The sequence below is a fragment of the Podarcis pityusensis genome (assembly GCF_964106645.2).
Source record: "Podarcis pityusensis genome assembly, chromosome: 7".
NCBI classification, from domain to species: Eukaryota; Metazoa; Chordata; class Lepidosauria; order Squamata; family Lacertidae; genus Podarcis; species Podarcis pityusensis.
In genome coordinates this window covers 77,850,512-77,868,884 of record NC_138031.1, presented here as the reverse complement: position 1 = coordinate 77,868,884, position 18,373 = coordinate 77,850,512, and the positions used below count along the sequence as shown (strand labels likewise).

At 42.5% G+C, this 18,373-nt stretch overlaps 2 protein-coding genes across 10 annotated transcripts in view; one reads left to right on the top strand and one right to left on the bottom strand.

Moving 5' to 3' along the window:
* The window catches only part of TRIO (trio Rho guanine nucleotide exchange factor), a 263,757-nt gene that overhangs the window by 218,059 nt on the left and 27,325 nt on the right, over window positions 1–18,373 (top strand). For 7 of the 8 annotated variants that reach the window (XM_081014562.1, XM_081014564.1, XM_081014565.1 and 4 more), the window contains exons 37-43: window positions 4,191–4,286; window positions 5,538–5,686; window positions 6,355–6,421; window positions 9,176–9,279; window positions 14,920–14,989; window positions 16,522–16,611; window positions 17,886–17,978. In XM_081014562.1, the coding sequence (XP_080870688.1) occupies window positions 4,191–4,286; window positions 5,538–5,686; window positions 6,355–6,421; window positions 9,176–9,279; window positions 14,920–14,989; window positions 16,522–16,611; window positions 17,886–17,978 (669 nt within the window). Of the gene's footprint in view, window positions 1–3,079; window positions 3,209–4,190; window positions 4,287–5,537; window positions 5,687–6,354; window positions 6,422–9,175; window positions 9,280–14,919; window positions 14,990–16,521; window positions 16,612–17,885; window positions 17,979–18,373 lie in introns of those variants that run through there. The other variant, XM_081014569.1, reaches the window with a different exon arrangement.
* Window positions 3,048–18,373, bottom strand: part of LOC308482066 (uncharacterized protein) — a 75,505-nt gene continuing 60,179 nt past the window's right edge. For both annotated transcript variants that reach the window (XM_081015082.1, XM_081015083.1), the window contains one exon: window positions 3,048–3,870. The gene's annotated coding sequence lies outside the window, so the exon portion shown is untranslated. The remainder of the gene's footprint in view (window positions 3,871–18,373) is intronic.

Genomic DNA, 18,373 nt, shown 5'->3' with positions numbered 1-18,373 from the left:
ATAGGGCTTCCGCCTTGGCCCGGTCATTGCTCACACATTCTCTGAGAATATGGTGAGAAAAATACATGCATGATGCTTGATGGACACCATGCGAGCTTTGTGATTGGCTATCCATGTCACAGAATCACAGAAAAAAGCAGCACGGGGTTTGGAAATGCATCTCAAAACTTGCTTTACTTTTTTTATAAAAAAAACTCATCTGCTTTCCTAGTTGGGTAGATTCTACTTAGATGATTGACATACGTATAAGGCAATATTAAGAGTTCTAATCGCTGTTTATTGTGCCAAATGGCTTTTCCATTCTGTTAAAACACTTGCCCAGGCCTTTTTATGGTGCAGGAGTGGCCCAAACCTGCATGCACGCTCATATTTACACACGCAGTTATATAACAGGGTGCTCCAAACTGACACCCACACTCACGCTGACTCATAATCGTACGTGTGATTGGGTGTTGATGTGAAGCACCCGGTTCATAGCTGACATCATTGCACAGAGGAGGGCTGAGGGAATCACTCCTCCTTCGTCTAAAGTTCTGGGCAACCATCTGAACTGAGGCTAGAATCTAATGTGGGCTTTATCATTAACCCTTCGATCGCCAACACTGATACTGTTTTGTGACTCTTGATACCCCACTCCTAAACACACTTGTGCCAGTCTTTTAACCTGAAATGCCATCTTTCATAGGCCTGCTAAACAGTTGTCTGGGCTTGTTCTCTGTCTCACTGGAGCCAGGAACACAGAAATTTCATTGAAAAGTAGCTTAGGGTAAGAGGCCAGCCTCTTCCTGCCTCTGCGCAATTTATTCACTGCCCCTAGTTACCCTCACAACCAAGAACTCTCGTTGTGCCATAAACCCACCTTGTGCTATGTCCCTAGCGAAATCGTCAGAGGCACAAATGAATCACATCCCGTTCCCGCCCCCCATTCCCCCCTCCCGGTAGTGATTTAAAGGGAACTTGTGTAATTTCATCCTGATTGGATTTTAAACACACACACACACACCCAAAATGTGGCAAGCTCTAGTTGACGTATTCAAGCAACTAGGTTTGGCTGAGTTTTCCTCTCCCTGGGCTCAGTAATTACACCTGAAATCTTTTATTATGTACAAAAAAGCTTTTGCATTATAAATATTTTGCTCTGTTCCATTTGGAAAAAATAATACTAACTATGGGAAAAACTAGTAAAAGCCGATTACAGAGAATCTTTCTCTTTCTCTCCATGTTCAATAGGTTGACCATAAAGCATTTCCCCTATTTCTTTAATATTTTTCACCCTGACAGGGTGAAACAAAAACAAGCAGGTCTGGCAGTCACATATTTCCTTATTGCAGCTTTATTGCAAGGTCTGAGATAATAGTATAACTGTGGTAACCTGTCCAGTTCTCAGGTTCTTATCTTCTAGTTTCTTACAACGCTTAGGAATTCAACATAACTTGCCATTCAGACTAAAGCAACCAAGAATGCCTCTACCACAAGGATTATTTATAATTCCCACAATCTCTGGATCAGTTCTCACAACTAGGCCTAGAGTCAAGGTTTTCCTCTTCAGATTCCAGTCAGGCAACAGGCGAAATTAACAATTATCTCAGCTCCACCTTCAGTATGTGACAGCGTTCAAGTTGCTTCAGCTTCTCCTTCTCCTACTTTTGTAATGTTTGTGCCATCCCTTAGTTTGAAGTCATTAGGGCCATGGTTTCAAGCTGTGTTCCAGGGAATTCTAGGATTCCTTGGAAACGTCATGTAGGCATTTCTCAAGTAGAAGATCAGTAATGGCGAACCAGCTCTCTGGAAAAAGGCTTCTTTGCAAGTACAGTACTGATATTCCCCTGTAATGCATGCGTAGCTACATAGCAGTTTTGGTCATGTTCTGAGGAAGTCAAATCTCCGTTCTCATGCGGCTATGGTGAGGCCCACAGGCTTTGCCAGTGTATATCTTATGCACTGCCTTGTATACTCAGGAACATTTTCCAGAATTCTCTAGAACTTGTGAGGGTGCCTCAGCAGCCAAGCTGATGTGGGGGGAAATCCCTGAAGGAAATAAAAAAAACAACATAGTGATATACAGTGGTACCTCGCAAGACGAATGCCTCGCAAGACGAAAAACTCGCAAGACGAAAGAGTTTTTCGTTTTTTGAGTTGCTTCGCAAGAAGAATTTCCCTATGGGCTTGCTTCGCAAGACAAAAAACGAAAACGTCTTGCAAGTTTGTTTCCTTTTTCTTAAAACCGTTAATACCCAGGGTGACTTCGAGGAGCAACTCATAGCATGCGGTGTGGTAGCCTTTTTTGAGGTTTTTGAAGACTTTGGTGATTTTGAAGACTTTGGGAAACCTTGCTTCGCAAGACGAAAAATTCGCAAGACGAAAAAACTCGCAGAACGAATTAATTTCGTCTTGCGAGGCACCACTGTATAGCAAATTTCATTGGGGCAGGAATGGGCATACTCCAGTCTCAAGCTGTAGTGGGCTGCAAGGCATATGTCCCCAAAAAGTTCATGTTTTGTTGTAATACGTAGCCATTAAAAAGACAATTCACAAGTAAGTATGCACCTCCCGTTTTATGATGGTATTCCTGTGGGAATTAATTCTTCTCCAGTGTTTTGGTGCTACACAACCAAGCTGTTAATTGCTTTTTTAAAAAAAGAAGGTATCTCCTGATTTGTATTTCAAGTCAGTCATTGTGAAAGAATTGCCATTCTGATACACATCCAAGGTTTACCCAGTTACAGTGAGCAGAAAGGAAGGAGACAACAACAACAATGGCTGCCTCTATTTCCCTGTCCCTTTAAACTTGCTCAGGTGACATCCCTGTCCAGCTGCTAGCACTATCAGGCCACCTTAATTCGTGTGTCACTAAATAACAACCACTTCCCTCGGGATCACAAAGATTCTTCAGTTTTCCATTTGGCGGTGTCATTGCCATACATCATCATGAGTTGTGCTTAAATTGTAGCTTCTGAGTTTTCTTCTTGTTTTGGAAAGAATTGCTAAGATAGCTGCTATATTACTGTATAACTAATCTTTTTTTTGTTTTTGTTTTCCTTTGTTTCTTTTCTTTCTTTTCTTTTTACTCTTCCTGTAGCATTATGTTGATTTATGTTCTGTCTCTGCTTTGGCTCAGTTTCCCTACCTCTCCATTTAGAGTTTCTTGTGTGTTCTCGCATTTGCCCCGCTCCCAATGTCCCCTGTCTCATCGAAGCTAACTCTACAGCACATGAAATTTGCATATTATTATTTCTATTCTTTAAATTATGGGAGCTAATCTTTCTGCTCCCATAGATGAGGTTGAACAGAGTTCCGTGTTCTGAAGCATTGTACCTGTTGGTTTAACATGTCCGTCCAGTGGTGAAGAACAACGTAACCTGTGTTTGCATGCTGTACATCCCTGCTGGTCCTTGTAATATGAAGTGAGGTTCATATTATTATGCCTTGTTTAGCTTCCAGTTACTTAATGGTACATGTAATCTGCAAACAGGCTTGCATGTTTGCTAATTACTGAAAGCCAAATTCAGTGGCCACCAACCCTCCCAATATCCTTTTGCTGTCAACACCTTTTATCCTCAGTTGCAGCCATAAATTGGCTTCTTGTAGCTTTTGAGGACAGAGATCTTCTAGACTCTGCACTTACCTTTGGGGGAGATGGATGGCACAAGGAATGGTGAGCAAAATGACCCTGCTCCCTTTTAGAATCATCAATTGGCTCCTTGTTTAGTAGTCTTAGCCTACTCTCCAGTTGATTTATTGTTTCGTTCATTCGTTGCAGTTCTTTTCCCTGTGGCTTTATAATGTGAGTTGAATTGGGAGGGGTGGGAAAGGATCCTTAGATAATTCGGTACATCCGGCATTGGGTTTGCGTAGTAGCTTCGATAGGTTCTACAGAAAGAAAAAAATCAAGGGTTTCCAAAAAATATTCCCAGTCATCCAGCTGCAAATGGAGCATTATGAGATCCTATCCAGGTATTATAAAAGCATTAAATGGACACAGGCAGATTAATGTTTGTCAATACCAGAGTTTATTTAAAACTTCCTTTGGTGCTTGTGTCAAATAGAGGGTTTTTTTAAAAAAAAAAGAAGTGGAAAGAGAGGCATTTTGTTCATTAGCAAGATGCCTCGGGGACAAATACTGATAGTGTGTATAGCCTCAAATTGATATTGGGGATGCCTCTCCTCCTGCTTTTCACCCCATTGTGCAGACATCTTCCCGGTTATTGGTACGTCCTACCAGCTCAGAGACTCCCAGCGCAGCCGAACTTGTCAGTGCAATAGAGGAGCTTGTGAAGAGTAAAATGGTGAGTCTGGTTTGTTTGATGGCATGTTTTCCTTCCTTTTGGGGGAACCCTAGAGGCCCTCAATACGTTGTTGGACCACAACTCTCATCATCCCCAACCATATTAGCTGGGCCTGATGAGAGCGTGATTCCCACAATATGCGGAAGGCTATGGATTCCTCAGCTGAGGTCCAGCTCCGTGGGGCCTTCTGGCTGTTCCCTCACTGTGAGAAGTTACAGGGAACTAGGCAGAGGGCCTTCTTGGTAGTGGCACCCGCCCTGTGGACTGCCCTCCCGTCAGATGTCAAGGAAATAAACAACTATCTGACTTTTAGAAGACATCTGAAGGCAGCCCTGTTTAGGGAAGTTTTTAATGTCTGATGTTTTATTGTATTTTAAATATTTTGTTGGAAGCCGGCCAGAGTGGCTGGGGAAACCCAGCCAGATGGGCGAGGTAAAAATTTATTATTATTATTATTATTATTATTATTATTATTATTACCCCTGTTTAGAGCAGGGTGGAATCCTGTCAAAACATGTGGCTCTAAGAGCCATACTGGGGAATCAGACCAGAAGTCTCCCCTGTTGTTTTGTGTCCACGTATCTGGTATTCAGTGGTACACTACTTCTGAACATGAAGATTCATTTCGCTCTGAGAGCCAATCCAGATTACTGTCACCTAAGCTAGCAGCTGTCGCCACTTATCGTGGTAGTAAACTTCACAAGATAAGGAACTTGTTTCATTTATCCAGGCTTCAGCTTTGATTGCTGGTATCAGGGCCCTTCCTGGAACCCTGGACTTAGGCACAGTTAGCCTGTGTTGGTGTGGACCTGAAAGGAAACTGCTTGCTGGGTGCAGCAAGGAGGGCTGCAGGAGGACCTTTGGTGCCTGCAAATGGCCACAAACATGGCAACACATCTTGCCACTGTTTGATTGCACCAAGGAAGGAGAGAGTTGTGAATACCAGTACACAGTTGACAAAGGTATTAGAATAATAAATGATCAACATGTTCTTAAAATAGATAAAAGTACAGCATGTAAACGGCATTTCCGTGTGCTGCGCTGGTGCTGGCTCGCCAGAGCAGCTTCGTCATGCTGGCCACGTGACCCGGAAGTGTCTCCGGACAGCGCTGGCCCCCGGCCTCTTAGAGTCGGACACGACTGGCCCGTACGGGCAGGGGTACCTTTACCTTTTTTTACAGCATGTGTATGTGAAATAGATTGTGCTGATGGTGTTGCCCCAATCTCACTTGTTTATCGTTTTCCTCTTAGGCTCTGGAGGATCGTCCAAGCTCACTGATGGTGGACCAGGGAGACAGCAGCAGCCCATCATTCAATCCATCAGACAACTCACTTCTCTCCTCCTCTTCGCCCATAGATGAGATGGAAGAGCGGAAGTCCAGCTCTTTAAAAAGGCGACAGTAAGACTAGCCCACCAATCCCTTTCCCTTATATGCTTAAGAAGAGCATCTGTCCTTTGCCTTCTGTGTTGTAAAATCTGTGTTATTGTAGACATTAGTTTCTACCTCTTTTGTTCAGCGAGTTACGACTTTGATTATTTCAACTGTTGGAGGATTTTGCCAGAAAGCCAGCTAAATTGCAATAATTTCCCCTATCTAGCACATTAGCCCCCAGTCTTGTGCTTGTAATGCTTTTAAAAACTTAGCAGGAAAGTTGAGAGTCTTAGAAACATAAAATGTTTACTTTGGAGGGCTCTTCAGTTCACACAAATGGTAGCTGCCACAACCAGTAAGGCCTTTAACAATGCCACTTTGTGGAATGTTGATTATATTAAATCCACTTGGCATGCACACTTCAAATTTCAGTATGAGAAACATTAGTACTTTTATAACTATTCTTGAAATAGATAGATTTAAAAAAAAAAAAATCTCATGCTGCTTAGTCACACCATATTTTACCATAGTATTCCCTACTGAGCCCAGCCTTGGCTGGGGTGGGCGGGGTATAAATAGAAATTATTATTATTATTATTATTATTATTACTGTTGTCACATTATTTGCATGCATAGAAATTGTTCATATCGCAAAATGCCACCCTTAACTATTCTCACTTTTCATAACTTTGCAGCTATGTTCTACAGGAATTAGTGGAGACGGAGAGGGATTATGTGAGAGATCTTGGTTACGTAGTAGAGGTATGTCTTTTTAAAATCAGTTGTGCTGCTTACAGTCCGATCAGAAACACCAACTTCAGAAGGGTAAAGAGGAAAGCGCAATTCCTCTCCACCGAACACCTTTGGAGGATGCTATCAGCAATGCTTGGAGAAATCTACTTTGTCACCTGTTATATTAGTCACTTTCTAGCTAGTTATGAACTAGGTTAAGATTTGTAATTACTAGACAACAGTTTCCAGTGTTATTGATGAGCTAGCAATAATTCCCTATGTAAAATATCTTTGAAAAGGCGCTTTTTACAAGCTGCCAACTTAACTGCATATGGACAGCTGAAAATGTAAATTCTGAATCCTGGCTGTAATTAGTTTCCATTCCAGCACGAGATCAGGACCGCCTGCTGTTTCTTGGCTCTTCTGTAAAATAAGCTGTTGAATCTTTAAGGCTGGTTTGGTAATATATTTGCAGTGAAGGGGGCTGTTCAGCCCTTGTGCAGGAATGTAGGCAATGGAATGGCTGGCAGTATTTCAGTTTTAGAATGGACAGCTGGAACACCTTTTAATAAACAGGCCTCTTAATAGATTTAGGAACAACTTCTGAACGTGGCAGCAAATTAAACAAGTACAATAGATGTACTTTAAAAATGGATTCAATTAGATTGCTTTGAGTTGCTGCTTCTGTTGTCCTGAATTTATGATCTGGAAAGAATCAGAAGTGTGGGATCACAGGGCTCTCTAGGCTGAGTTACAAATTGTATTGAGTACCCCAGCTTCTGTGTTCCAAATTGCGTTCATTCGTGCAACCTAATTGAGCAGATTGTTGCCCACACCAGGGCTGCTCTACATATAGGGCTTCTTCAGGCTCTTTATAGCACAGTAGACAATTTGTATGCTTGCATTCCTTGCACTAGCGGATCTGCTTGCTCCCGCAAAGGCTTGTTTCAGGCTATTAAATCCCCCTACGCAATAATATACATGGGTCCATGACCAAACAGAAAGCAGTTTGTATAAACTGGATGGTATGTGTAGTGAATCGTTAGCTGTTGCTGGAACGTGTGCAAATACACTCGTGGAAGTAGCTGTTGGTTCTGCGCATATATTATTCTAGTTCACAACTACCGTATTTTTCCATGTATAACACGCCCCTGTGTATAAGATGCCCCCTATTTGGGGGGACTCCAATTTAAGAAAATGGGGAGAGATGGTCTGAAGTTGTTGAGCTTTTTTGAGTGCCCAGGAGGTTTCCTGCTTTTGGGGGGGAAGGGAGTGCCCATGGTTGTTAGACTTCTTTTTGCTGAAAATCACTCACCCCAAAACCACTTGCCACAGCCACCAATCACACACACAGTCACCGCTGACAAGCGGCTGCAAACAATCGCCCATCTCCCATCTGCACTATCCGTGTATAAGACGACCCCTGATTTTGAACATCATTTTATAGTAAAAAAAATCCTGGTCTTATACATGGAAATGTACGGTCATTTGTGGAAGACTTCAATATTGTTGGCTAGTCCAAAGTAACTGTGAAAGCTCTCTACCGGGGAGCTACATTGGGAATGTAGTTAGTTTCCATTTACTGAAAATAATACTTTCACAGATTTTGGAATGCAGAGATTTTGGAATGCAGAAATAAAGAGAATAATAAAATCTAGCATACGGAGGGGCACTTTAACTAAATTATATAATTTGGTATTTGAATGATTGGTGTGAATAATTGCATTATAAATTGGTATTGTTATAATGAGGCCAATAATAATTGGACTGTAATTAAAAACTCATAAAAAATTATTATAAAAAAAGAAAATAATACTTGCACACATATCACACAAACAGGCCCCCAGTAACGCACAATGAGTCTCCATAAGTCTGGATCCAGCATGAATTTGCTGTCAAGATTAGATATTTTCCTTTTGCCTTTCTGAGCTGCTTTTCCCACAGACTTGGTCCCGTGAGTTGATGTGTCAAGCCAGATAAGGAGCAATGTAACATTATACATAAAGCACGCAAACTGATAATACGAAAAAGAGTAAATCAGGATTTGTTACGAGTTTCAGTACTTACGTCACCACAATGTGGACGCATGTTAGAAAAGTATTTTCAACTACACGGTTGCAAAAATGTTTGGCTTCCAATTGTGCCTCTTGTGTTTTTTATGATCTAAATAAGGGCATGGCTTATGGCAGGTGTGGGCAAAAGACCACTGGCCAACCCTGATGGTTGTTGATCCTATCCTGCGAGGCATTTCTTAAACAAGAGTTCATACTCAGAATCAATGAATGCATATTAGTTATGCCATTAGCACTTCATCCTGAATACAGTGGTACCTCGTGTTACGTACTTACTCCATTCTGGAGGTCCGTTTGTAACAGGAAATCGCTCGTAACATGAGGCACGCTTTCTCTAACGGCACCTCCTGCTGCTGCCGTGCCACCGGAGCACGACTTCTGCTTGCATCCCGGGGCAAAGTTCGCAACAAGGGCCATCTACTTCCGGGTTAGCGGAGTGCGTGACCCACAGCATTCATAAGGGGGACGGTACATAACACAAGGTACCACTTTATGTACTTTCAGCCACCCCGCTAGATAGATAGATAGATAGATAGATAGATAGATAGATAGATAGATATTATTAAAAACACATCAGCCGGCAGGGGGATTTTGGGGGGTGGGGGAAGAATGATAAAGGGCCCAAGATGATACTCAGCAGTCTGCAATGTTAAAAGTAATAAAAAGGTGAACAGCGGCGCTCATGTCCATTTTTCTTACTAACTTACTCCAGGGTTACATGGCACTCATGAAAGAAGATGGTGTTCCGGATGATATGAAAGGGAAAGACAAAATTGTGTTTGGCAACATTCATCAAATATATGACTGGCACAGAGAGTATGTATGTTTTTGTTTTTGTTTTTGTTCATAACTGGTTTTCTTTCTGGTTCTCATCTCGCATAACCAGCTGAAGAAGTGGACAAAAACCACCCCAAGCAGCATAAAAATATTATACTGGAAAAATTCAGTTGAGCACGTTGTAAGGATTGACATAGAACCATAGAATTGTAGAGTTGGAAGGGTCCCTGAGGGTCACCTAGTCCAACCCCCTGCAATGCAGGAATCTCAACTAGATCATAAATGACAGGAGGCCATCCAACCTCTGCTTAAATATCTCCAGCGAAGGAGAGTCCACCACCTCTCATGGGAATCGGTTCCATTGTCAAACAGCTCGTACTGTCAAGAAACGTCTTCCTGATGTTTCGTTGGACTCTCCTTTCTTGTAACTTGCATCCATTGGTTCGGGTCTTATCCTCTGGAGCTGGAGAAAACAAGCTTGCTGCATCTTTCATGTGACAGCCATTCAGAGACCCTTTGCCAAGTGTCAGGCAGGGAACTACTGGATAAGGGGGTCTTTTCCCTGGAGGCACACAAATTATGTATTTTTTCTTTTTTCTTTTTTATAAGATATTTATTAAGCTTTTTTAAAGTATTACAATAAAAATGAAAAAAATAACAAAAAAATACAAAATAAAAATAATTAAAAACACACAGATTTTCCATTACTTGTTTTCCTTTAGCTTGTTTCCCGGACCTCCTCATACCTCCCTTTTTTGTATTCCAGTTCAATTTGTTGGTTCAGCAAATCCTTACCCTCTTTATTTATCCTAATCTTTAGTCTTAAAATAGTAACGTTAAATTTTTACCTATTAACAACCCATTTTTCATAATCCCTTAAAGCATTACAGCTGGAAACCACTTAATTTCTATCCAACATCATTCTAACATTCATTAATTTTACAATAATTCTGTAGATAGTCTTTGAATTTCTTCCAATCTTCTTCCACCGACTCTTCTCCCTGGTCTCGGATTCTGCCAGTCATTTCTGCCAGTTCCATATAGTCCATCAGCTTCATCTGCCATTCTTCCAGAGTGGGTAGATCTTGTGTCTTCCAATACTTTGCAGTGAGTATTCTTGCTGCTGTTGTGGCATACATAAAAAAGGTTCTATCCTTCTTTGGCACCAATTGGCCGACTATGCCCAGGAGAAAGGCCTCTGGTTTCTTCAAGAAGGTATATTTAAATACATTTTTCAGTTCATTATATATCATTTCCCAGAAAGCCTTAATCCTTGGGCACGTCCACCAAAGGTGAAAGAATGTACCTTCAGTTTCTTTACATTTCCAACATTTGTTATCGGGCAAGTGATAAATTTTTGCAAGCTTGACTGGGGTCATGTACCACCTGTATATCATTTTCATAATATTCTCTCTTAAGGCATTACATGCCGTAAATTTCATACCTGTGGTCCACAACTGTTCCCAGTCAGCAAACATAATGTTATGTCCAGAATCTTGTGCCCATTTAATCATAGCAGATTTCACCGTTTCATCCTGAGTATTCCATTTCAACAGCAAGTTATACATCTTTGACAAAATCTTATTATTGGGTTCAAACAGTTCTGTTTCTAATTTTGATTTTTCCACCTGGAAGCCAATTTTCTTGTCCAAATTATATGCCTCCATTATCTGATAATAATGAAGCCAGTCTCGCACTTTATTTTTTAGTTTCTCACAACTCTGCAGTTTCAGTCTATCTCCATCTTGTTCCAAAATTTCCCAATATTTCGGCCAATTGGCCTCAATATTGAGCCTTTTCAGAGCTTTCGCTTCCATCGGTGACAGCCACCTTGGGGTTTTGTTTTCCAATAAATCCTTGTATCTTATCCAAACATTAAACAATGCTTTCCTGACAATATGGTTTTTAAATGCTTTATGCGCTTTGACCTTGTCATACCACAGATATGCATGCCATCCAAATACATTGTTAAAACCTTCTAGGTCCAAAATGTCTGTGTTTTCAAGAAGTAGCCATTCTTTCAACCAGCAAAAAGCTGCTGATTCATAGTAAAGTTTAAAGTTTGGCAGGGCAAATCCACCCCTTTCCTTTGCATCAGTTAATATCTTAAATTTTATTCTGGGCTTCTTGCCCTGCCAGACAAATCTAGAAATATCTCTCTGCCACTTCTTGAAACAATCCATCTTGTCCACAATTTGCAATGTTTGAAACAAAAACAGCATTCTAGGCAATACATTCATTTTTATCACAGCAATATGACCCAACAGTGAAAGCTTCAAATTTGACCAAATTTCTAAATCTTTTTTCACTTCCGTCCAAGATTTTTCATAATCATCTTTAAATAAGTTCCCATTTTTGGCTGTCGTATTAATCCCCAAGTATTTCACTTCCTTAACCACAGTCAAACCTGTCTCATTCTGAAACCTCTCTCTTTCAATCGGTGTTAAATTTTTCTCTAAAACCTTAGTTTTTAACTTGTTCAGTTTAAATCCTGCCACTTGACCAAATTCTTGAATTAGTTCTAAAACCCTTTTAGTACTAGATTCTGGCTCCTGTAACGTCAATACTAAGTCATCTGCAAATGCTCTCAGTTTGTACTGTTTGGCTCCGACCTGTATGCCTTTAACCGGTCCCTTCTAATCATATTCAGCAGAACCTCCAGGACCGATATAAAAAGCAGTGGGGAGATTGGGCACCCCTGTCGTGTCCCTTTTTCTATCTTAAATTCTTCTGTCACCACATTATTTACAATTAATTTAGCCTTTTGTTCAGAGTACAGTGGTACCCCGCAAGACGAATGCCTCGCAAGACGGAAAACCCGCAAGACGAAAGGGTTTTCTGTTTTGGAGGCGCTTCGCAAGACGAATTTCCCTATGGGCTTGCTTCGCAAGACGAAAGCCCATAGGGAAATCTCCGGGGACCTCTTTTAAATGCTGTGGTGGGGAGCAAAGCCTTTCCCCCCCTCCGGCCTTCAGAAGAGGTCCAGGAAGGCCGGCGGGGGCCGAAAGGCTTTGCTCCCCACCGCCAGCATTTTAAAAGCAGTCCGGCATAGCAGGGAAGAGCTTCCCGCTATCGCGGACGGCTTTTGAAGGCAGGCGGGGGGAGCAAAGACTTTCGCCCCCCGCCGGCCTTCAGAAGAGGTCCTGGACCTCTTCTGAAGGCCGGCGGGGGGCGAAAGTCTTTGCTCCCCCCTGCCTGCCTTCCCGGGAGAGCGGAGAAAGGCAGCGCCTTTCTCCGCTGTTCCCGACGGCTTTTGAAGGCAGGCGGGGGGGGGGAAAGACTTTCGCCCCCCGCCCGCCTTCAGAAGAGGTCCTGGACCTCTTCTGAAGGCCGGCGGGGGGCGAAAGTCTTTCCCCCCCCGCCTGCCTTCCCGGGAGAGCGGAGAAAGGCAGCGCCTTTCTCCGCTGTTCCTGACGGCTTTTGAAGGCAGGCGGGGGGGGGAGACTTTCGCCCCCCGCCCGCCTTCAGAAGAGGTCCTGGACCTCTTCTGAAGGCCGGCGGGGGGCAAAAGTCTTTGCTCCCCCCGCCTGCCTTCCCGGGGCAGCGGAGACTTCTCTGCTGTCCCGGGTGATCTTAAAATGCTGGCGGGCGGCAGCGAAGCTTTCGCTGCCACCCACCAGCATTTTAAAATCGCCCCGGGACAGCGGGGGCTTTTAAAATGCTGGCGGTCGGCAGCAAAGCCCTCCTGTCCCCGGAGCTTGCGGGGCGGGAGGTGGGGAGAAGGGCTTTTCTTCCCACCCCCAGCCTTCAGAACAGCCTTCTGAAGGCTGGGGGTGGGAAGAAAAGCCCTTCTCCCCCCCCCCCAGCCTTCAGAAGAGGTCGGGGGACAGACTGTCCCCGGACCTGGTCTGAAGGCGGTTTCCCTAGGAACGCATTAATTGATTTTCAATGCATTCCTATGGGAAACCGTGCATCGCAAGACGAAAAACTCGCAAGAAGAAAAAACTTGCGGAACGAATTAATTTCATCTTGCGAGGCACCACTGTATATTGCACCTATACCATTTTCAAAACCTTGGCCTACCCCCATCCCCTGTAGGTTCTTCTTCATAAAACTCCAAGAGATGTTGTCAAAGGCTTTCTCCGCGTCCACAAATATCAGAACTGCTTTAGTATTTATATTTACTTCTAATTTTTCCAAAATATCAATTATATTCCTCAAATTATCAGACAAGTGTCTTCCCGGGAGAAAGCCCGCTTGGTCTTTATGAATCTCTTCCATCAATACTTTTTTCAATCTCTTGGCCAAAATGTCTGCAAAAATTTTGTACAAATTATGTATTTTTTCAACCAGGCATCCACCATTAGGTGCCAAGCAAAGGTTGCCCTGCTCACTTGTGCTTTTTGTAATGAACGGATACTGTTGGAAGGCCATTCCTGGATATGCATCTGGTGCCTAGTTTATTTCAGTAGAAAGAAATTACTTTGGTTTTTACCACTTGGGGGTAGTTTCCAATTTACAGCATGCCACAGGTGGAATTATAAGCCAGTTATTTCCAGCACTAAGGTGGTTTAGCTGTGCCTTGTTTCAGATGGAAGTCTGACCTTTATATTGCAGTTTGTTTCTTAACATTTGGACATGTCTGGTACCTAAGGATGGAGCCTAGTCCTAGTTGTTCTAATAACAGGGATGCCCTTGATTTAATATAACTTTGTGGCTCAAGAACATGGTCTCAGCTGAAAGTTTCAGATCCCTTCATTTCACAATTGTGCAGAGTCTGCCATAAGATGAGATCTTAGATTTTGGTTCTGTTCTATCTGAGCAGCAATTGCTCCTAGTTTCTGGGAGTCTTATATTTGGAAAGTCTACAGACAAGAATAACTGTCTGGTGGACTATTTGGACTATTGCAAGACATTTCTGAATGGATTCATTTATCTCTGCAGAATCTGTGGATGGAAGGCCTACATTGCAAACATTGTTAGGGCCCCGCAAATGGCCTTCTGTGTCTTCTATCCCTTTAGTATCTCTATGAACGAGTGGTGGCAACTACATAATAGACAGACCTTGGATTAGAGCCAGTTCCTCAACTGCTAGTGCAGGTTCATGTAACATGATTCATCTACACTGGAATGTCCCTTATCCCTAGATAAAGATAATTTTGCAATTTGCTTTTGCTCAAGTTTGGAAGTAACATGAGTGCATTGACTTGCAACTCTACACACCGTGTTCACTACTCAGCTGTTTGCCACTGTGATGAAGAGGACATGGCGTATGTGTTAGTTGAGCTCTGATTCAGAGGAATCCCAAGTTAGGGCAAAGCTTCCTTGCTGTTGCTTGTTAACTTTCATTTTGAAGAAACCCTACACTTTCCCCAGATGTTCTTCACCTGGGCTCAGAATTGTCCCAGCCACACAGTCAAACCAAGTGGCTGGTTGAGGCAATTATAATTTTAAGGGAACTTACTCAGCAGTGTCCAAGCTGCGAGGGGCACCCTGGGATTTCTTGCAGCATTTAAGAAGTTGCCGGGCTGGACATAACACTGGGGCGATGTGATATGGCTGCTGGCAAATGACATAAGTGTCTTCAGCCAATCCACTGATGCTTCTTCCACAAACCGTTCTATTTCCGAAAGTGGATGCCTCCCACAGAGGAAATGCAACCAAACTGTTGTCTGCTGTTGAATCAGTTGTCTGTTGCCACAATGAGGCTAATAATAAATATATTTTTGTACTGCTCAGTTTCTTTTTAGGAGAATTAGAGAAGTGCCTTGAGGATCCAGAAAAATTGGGATCACTTTTTGTTAAACATGTAAGTATGCTCCTCCTCCCCATTGCATATATAGAAGCTGCGTCGATCATAGATCTGGATATTTGACAACATACATATTTGAGAGCCAGTGTGGTGTAGTGGTTAAGAGCGGTAGTCTCGTAATCTGGGGAACTGGGTTTGCGTCTCCGCTCCTCCACATGCAGCTGCTGGGTGACCTTGGGCCAGTCACACTTCTTTGAAGTCTCTCAGCCCCACTCACCTCACAGAGTGTTTGTTGTGGGGGAGGAAGGGAAAGGAGAATGTTAGCCGCTTTGAGACTCCTGAAGGGGAGTGAAAGGCGGGATATCAAATCCAAACTCTTCTTCTTCGTACAAGCAGCCCTTATATCTTCACCCATGTATTCTCCATTCTGTGCCTTTTAAAAAAATGCATGAACTTACTTTGCTTTGCTTCTTTGCCTTCCAAAATGCTTAGTTAGAGTGGCAGGAATAGTAAACTTGGGGGAGATATAAAGAAATTATGCACAGAACAAATTCCAGCACTAACGCCTTCCGTTCTCTCTTAAATGTGTAGGCAGTGACAGAACGTGCAATCTGTTACACTCTCACTTAGTTTCCTGATTTTTCTACTTAGCCAGACTTTTCTGGCTTTCCATATGTACAACGAATCTGAAATATGCTCTTAAAGAACAGAGGTTATTTCTTCACTTCTTTATTTGGACCATGACACATTTCCTCATGGTGGGGGTGGGAGTCTCCTCAAGAAGATCAGCCATGGTGGCCACGCTTCCTGAAAGATGGAGTTGTTCATTACTGTCATTTTAGCCCTGCAGAGCACCCAGCCAGAGAGAAGTGCTGGACCTTGCTTTGACTCAACGTGTGCCCTAGAATGCCCACAACCTTAGAGTACACTCCAGAATTCTTTGCAATATAAGGAGGGTTCATGACTGGCTCTGACAGTTCCTTGGCAGTGGGAAGCAGTCCCTGAGGGCACAAAGTTTTGGAGCAGCTGCTCTCATGCACAAGCCTGCATAACAAATGGATTTATTAATTTGGGGGCAGCAGGGAGGATATGCCTTGACAGTAATGTGGGTCATAATCCTCTGCCAAACGTCTCTGGGCACAAAGTGTAGACTTGAGGCGAACATAGATATGACCACCAGCAGGCTAATTGTGTAAAAGGTGCAATTATCGTTGTTGGCTGTTTTCGTGTACGGCAGTCATGGGGAACCTCTCAACCTCCTGCTGTTGCTGAACTGCAATGGCCATCACCTCTGAGCATTGCCCATGCTTTCTTGGACTGATGGGAAGTGTCCTTCATCAACATCTGAAGAGCCAGAAGTTCCCCACACCTAGTCTGTTGCACACTTGATTTATCCAAGCACTTGTGAGCATATGCAAGGAAGAGAGTAGGTGAGACAGTATGGAAAATGCAGTATCTTATATGGACCATTATATTCCTGTAGAATATGGTAGCTTTTGTTCTAATGATCTGTGCTACTCTGGTCCGTGCCAAGTATGCTTTACGTTTTCATGAAATACAACATCCTTGTTCTTTTCCCTCTGCTGCAGGAGAGAAGATTGCACATGTACATAGTTTACTGCCAAAACAAACCAAAGTCTGAGCATATTGTCTCGGAATACATTGATACTTTTTTTGAGGTAAGTGCCAAAGGCAGGGGGTTGGCTGTCTCTTTCTGGACAGAAGAAATATACTCCTCATCTTTTCCAAAAATTCTTGTTCTTTGCAGTCTCTGAGACATTATCTCTCTCAGGATCTGTGGCTGAGATCGAAATTAGTTTATTGTTACCAAATGAATAAACTCTCTCCCCCCCCACCCCCCAGTTAGCTCTAGGGTTTAATAATTCTGTACATCAAATTCCGCTTCAAGGTGAATTACAGCATGGAATCGGTTTTTTTGTGATTTTACCATACAATACTTGTGAGACATCAGGAAGCTGAGTGACATCGACTCGTTTAAGTGGATGTTAAGATGTTGTCATAGCAACCTGAATTCAAATCACTATCTGCTTTCACATACCAAGCCAAAGACATTCAAATGAGTGGGAAAGTTTAAACCATTGTTTCCCAAGCTTGGGTCTCTTGCTGTTTTTGGATGGTGCTCCCATTATCCCTAGCTAGCAGGACTAGTGGTCGGGGATGATGGGAATTGTAGTTCAAAAACAGCTGAAGACCTAAGTTTGGGAAAACACTGGTTTAAACAAAGAGTAATAGAGACTCCTACTTATTCAGATGTGGCTAAATCTCTGTTTACAGTGTTGATTCTGTCAGCTTGAAGGTACAAGCAAGGATAGGTGTTGGTCCCTAGATATGTATGAACACATGATACCTATGTACTGACTGAGCATCAAGTGTTAATAGAAAACTAGTGTTAGCCCAACAGACAATCCAAGGGAATAGTCTACTTTTGCATCCTTCTTTTGCCAGCCAATCAAAGTCTGGAAAATTCAGTAGGGCCAAAGTGACTCTTTCTTGTCCCATGCTGGACTGAGGTTGCTGCCACCATCATCTCCCTTTCCTATTAAAGTTTAAGCCCCCAGGTTATTAAAATGTAAGCCCCCAGGTTTGGCATCCATAGATGGTCCGGCTTTGTGTAACTAAGAATAACTGTCATCCTTTAACAGGAGGGATGATAGGCCCAGACAGGATAAAGGGGATGAGACTCAACAGATTTCTTTGGGATATGGATAGAATGAAGTCAGGGAAGACGTGAGCCCTACTGAAAAGCAAACTTTTTTTTTTTGACAGTTCCTTTTGCTAAGTAAATTAGAGAGTTAATCTAAGGGAAGCTGTTAGGAATCCTGAAGGGAAATCTGTATTTGAGTGGATGTCAAAACTAGCCTCCTTGATGATATTTCCTCTCAAAATAGAGAGTTACAGGATCTGCTCTGAACTTTTATTTTACTACTGCTAGGACCTGAAGCAACGTTTGGGTCACCGACTTCAGCTCACTGACTTGCTGATAAAACCAGTGCAAAGAATTATGAAATACCAATTGCTACTAAAGGTAAGGCACTTTGAATGCTCTCGGCTGGGTTTTTTATTGCTGTACAGCATTTGGAACACTTAAAAAAGATGCTTTGCATCTTATAGATATAGGCAGATATTTCTCAGAAAGTACCCACAAATGTTCTTTGTTTTTGTTGGAGCATTGTGTGTCTGCTAAGGTAGTTTACATAAGTATGCATCAGGAAATAGTAAATAGTGTTAATTCTGATCTGAAAATGTTTCATTTCCTCTGTTTGCCAATTTCAAAGAAAGCAGAGCCTTTTGTGGGGATTTAGCTACTTGTGAATAAAATAATATTTGATTTGCTTTGTTAGATTTCTTACCTCCCTTATAACATATGGTTACAACCATAAAATACACAACCTGAAGCACTTCCCCATATAAAACAAAAAC